The sequence below is a fragment of the Bidens hawaiensis genome, unplaced genomic scaffold, assembly GCF_021521415.1.
Source record: "Bidens hawaiensis isolate Kalapana, Puna unplaced genomic scaffold, B.hawaiensis_p1.1 tig00016367_1, whole genome shotgun sequence".
NCBI classification, from domain to species: domain Eukaryota; kingdom Viridiplantae; phylum Streptophyta; class Magnoliopsida; order Asterales; family Asteraceae; genus Bidens; species Bidens hawaiensis.
This window is the reverse complement of record NW_027492501.1, coordinates 414,460-418,075: the sequence shown is the minus strand read 5'-3', so window position 1 is coordinate 418,075 and position 3,616 is coordinate 414,460. Positions and strand designations below refer to the sequence as shown.

Genomic DNA, 3,616 nt, shown 5'->3' with positions numbered 1-3,616 from the left:
ATGAATTATCAACGTCCAAGCAACAATAAACTTGATCCATATAGAGCACCATGGTCAATAAACCAATAATTGCCTTGATCTCTAGTTATTTAATCAAATCACACATTAGCTTATTTTCTTTTCACGAAAAAAATGATGTTACTTAACTATTTAGTTAATTAAAGCACACCGTTTCCTGATTTCACCATCCTTTCCTGTTAGAACTCCAATTTGACCCATTTTAACCATTGAGTTTTTGAAATCCTTGAAAAATATAGACCCGTGAGATCGTGCTTGACGCTTGACGTAGGAACTTGTTTTCTTGTCGTTAAGTAGAGCAGCGTCTGATTGAAACAATCCTCTCCTTTTCAAAACAATAGTGTAGTAATCATCATCGAATCGTCTGAAACTCCCTGGATCCATTTCAGTAAGTGTGGTTCTATCGTTGGGTTTACACTTGCTTTTTAATTGAGTCACATAGTTCGAGTCTAGAGAGGGGTCGGCGTCCCCTTTGCCTGTAAAGTTATACAACCGGGTAGCTATGCTAGAGCAATGAGAAGTACCCACAGTGTGTCCTCCTGTATGAAGAAAGATATATTGAGTTATTGGACTTTACAAACCCCCCTCACTCAATGTAAATTATGAGCATTTATGTCTTTTAATTCCGCATGTCCATTTTACGACTATAACAATCGAAGTTCAATAAATAAGTAAATTTAGATTGAACCATACCTGAAAGAACCACCAAGTCTTTAACACTTAAGCCCTTAGAATTAAAATCTGCTTTGAGTTGAGTAATGTTAGCAGCAGGAGAAGGTAGGGTCAAACTCTCTGATGCTTTTGATACTCTTCCATCTCTTCTCCCTAATGGCACTGGCCAAGCTGGTCCCTTAATCTGAAAAAGAAAGGTGGAATATATGTTCAACAGAAAAAAGAAATCGAGTAGATTTATGCTCATTCAAGGTTGGGTAAAGGTAAACACCTGTTGGATTGCATCTCGAGCTACCAAAGCTAAGATATCTGCACAAGAAACAACTCCCGGACATGCTGCTTCTACAGCGGTTTTTGCAGCATCAATAACTTGAAATCCTCTAAGGGAAAGATTTGGCGGTCCGTCTTTCTCCGCCTGGTTATTTGTTGTAGAGTTTAGTAGTACAGAACCGTCACATCCCTGCATAACAATGATGTTATTCCGTTTATTTTTATAAGTATTAAAGTGTATAAAATGTTTTATGTTATTGCACGGACCCTGACAAAACAATCATGAAAATGCATTCGAAGCAAAGGGGCCGCAAGAGAAGGAGCTCTGGAAATGTAGTTTGCAGTTGTCCTCTTTACAATGACCTCGGCTTTAGGGCATGTCTTTTTGTAGAACCCCAGTTTTAGACCTTTGCCATTTGCAACGCTGAGAATTATAGCCACTAGAAGAAGTTGGAGAAATAGTGCAATGTGTTTTCTGATTGCCATATTTCTTCAATACAATGATAAGAGGATGATTAGGAGGGTGATGTGAGTCTTGAATTTATAGTTGCCAATATGAGCTGTTTTTCATTTAACTAATCAGCTAACTAATCATTGTTTCCAACTTCTTAGTTAGTTGGATACCTGCATTGCTCCTCAATATAGTCAACCCTTTATTTTCATTTCACCTACTATATTCTAATGAAAAGGCTCGGGTGGACTTTGGCTTGTTTAATATTGTGTATTATTTATGCACTATGCAATTATCTTCCTCGCATGTTACGGTTTAAGATTCTTGACGCGCGTGCTCTGTAACTACTGTTTAAATAAAACTCGATTTTTTGAAGTGCATTACGAGTTTCATGGAAGAGGATTTCATAACATAGTGGGATTTCAAGCTCGTTTTTGATAGAAATGGTATAGACGGTTGGTTGTGAGCCAAGCAAACGATCAAATAACAATAAAATAGACAATAGAAGATTTAAAGCTACGATTTTCATTAAAACCCGAACATAAATTTGATAACTTTCTTCCTCCTTGGGTGAGCTTTTGCAGGGTGTGGCTAACACAATGACCAACACACACAAATGAGGCCCCAATACACTATTTATAGTTTTTTCAGCCTTGTTCTCCAAGCGGTCGCTTCTGCTGAAGAACCATGAAGTGTCGCTAGCGGCACTAGATAGTTTCGCAATTTGTCCGTCCAAACTCATTAAGTGTCACAAGTGCCCTTCTAGTGTCGCCAGTTGCTTCCAACAGCGTGAAATGTCGGCTGATTCATTTAATTGATTATATCATTCTCATATTTTGGACCTTACATAGTGTATACTCAGAACTATGGGGTATAACCGAAACCGAAATTAAAGGAAATTCCAATTTTGGTTTAAATTTATAACATTTAGTTTGCGTTAGTATTTATCTAAGATCAGCAATCTGTAAGTACATAATATGGAAGCGGGGAACCCTTGCATCTATATTTGAACAAAATTGATTGATTGACTTCTGTTGTGGCTAATGCTTCATACATGCAAACAGAATCTTTGTTTTGTTGGACCAACTCATACGAGTTGAAAAATAAAAGAAGGCTGTTAGACATGTGGCAATTAGTCATTATAGATTGGTTGTCACCTGCATTTGGTTTTTATTTAGGAATTCACCTGCACCAAGTAGGCTAGGAAAAATAAACAATAAACATGTACTTAGACACTTCTTAGAGGTAAGCCATATATCCTAAGTGGCTTTAGTTTCTTCTCATTTGTGTTCCTTTTTTATGTTTTGTTTGTTTGTTATATTATAACTTTATAAGTAGAATAATGGATCTATGATTGGTATGAATGTAGTTAGAATTCTATTACTGGGGGATGTGGTAATTAAAATTTACCACCACTAGCATTAATTAAATTGTAAAGTGAATTCAATTAGTAAAAAAATTTCCAACCCACAAATAATTTATTGATTTATTTTCGACTTAAGATTATGATGAGTATGATGCAATGATGTAACTATTTAATGATTTATATTGATACCAGACACCGAGAGCCGTTCTAGCATCCACTCAATCCATATGTGTAACCAAAAACAGTTCGTTGATTAGAGCCAAGTAACTACTCTATGCTCAAACCATTCTGATCTAAGCATGCATGTTGCATGATGGAGCTATCAACTCAAATAAAACATACAAGCTCAACTAATAGGATGTTTGTGAGCTTCTTAATAATTTCAATAAGAGTCTGAATGAGTCATCATTAAGTGTGTTTGGTTTACCTGAATGACACATCTGAATCAGTTAGCAAACCTCTTAACCCTGAAGCTTGAAAATGATGCTGAATAAATTTTTTTACCCATTTGTCCATTCACATCTTTTCATAACCCTTAATTAGTTTGCCACTCATGCACCACATCCTCAACCCACCAACGCCTCCTCCACCACCACATCGGCGTACTCAGCAGCGAGTCAATACTTACTAGCTCAGAATCTCTTAACCATTCAAACTTCCTACTAATTCAACACTAACGGATGAAGAGGAAGAATTTGACCATGTTAACGATCTTATCTACTTAAGGTGTTACCCATGAGGAAACTAACAATGTAGATCAAACATGTACCAAACGATGAAGAAGAGGAAGTTGCAACAAAGGAGTGGTCATTGACATTAGTTGAGCTGCCACATCATAT

The 3,616-nt window shown here is 36.6% G+C and overlaps 1 protein-coding gene across 1 annotated transcript; it reads right to left on the bottom strand.

Annotated features, from left to right (window-relative positions):
• On the bottom strand, window positions 1-2,566 carry LOC143551373 (peroxidase 27-like). The gene is made up of 4 exons (XM_077041827.1): window positions 1,228-2,566; window positions 962-1,150; window positions 712-874; window positions 1-557 (listed from the first exon to the last, which is right to left on the bottom strand). Exons 1-4 carry the CDS (start codon window positions 1,444-1,446, stop codon window positions 151-153), a joined length of 978 nt encoding a protein of 325 aa, XP_076897942.1. The 5' UTR covers window positions 1,447-2,566; the 3' UTR covers window positions 1-150.
• Between the last annotated feature and the right edge of the window lie 1,050 nt (window positions 2,567-3,616).

Coding starts and splice junctions, on each gene's coding strand:
- LOC143551373 (XM_077041827.1), bottom strand. CDS start 1,446: ATGGCAATCAGAAAACACATTGCACTATTTCTCCAACTTCTTCTAGTG. Junction 875..961: donor CTCGAGATGCAATCCAACAG/GTGTTTACCTTT, acceptor TTTCTTTTTCAG/ATTAAGGGACCAGCTTGGCC. Junction 558..711: donor AGACTTGGTGGTTCTTTCAG/GTATGGTTCAAT, acceptor TTCTTCATACAG/GAGGACACACTGTGGGTACT.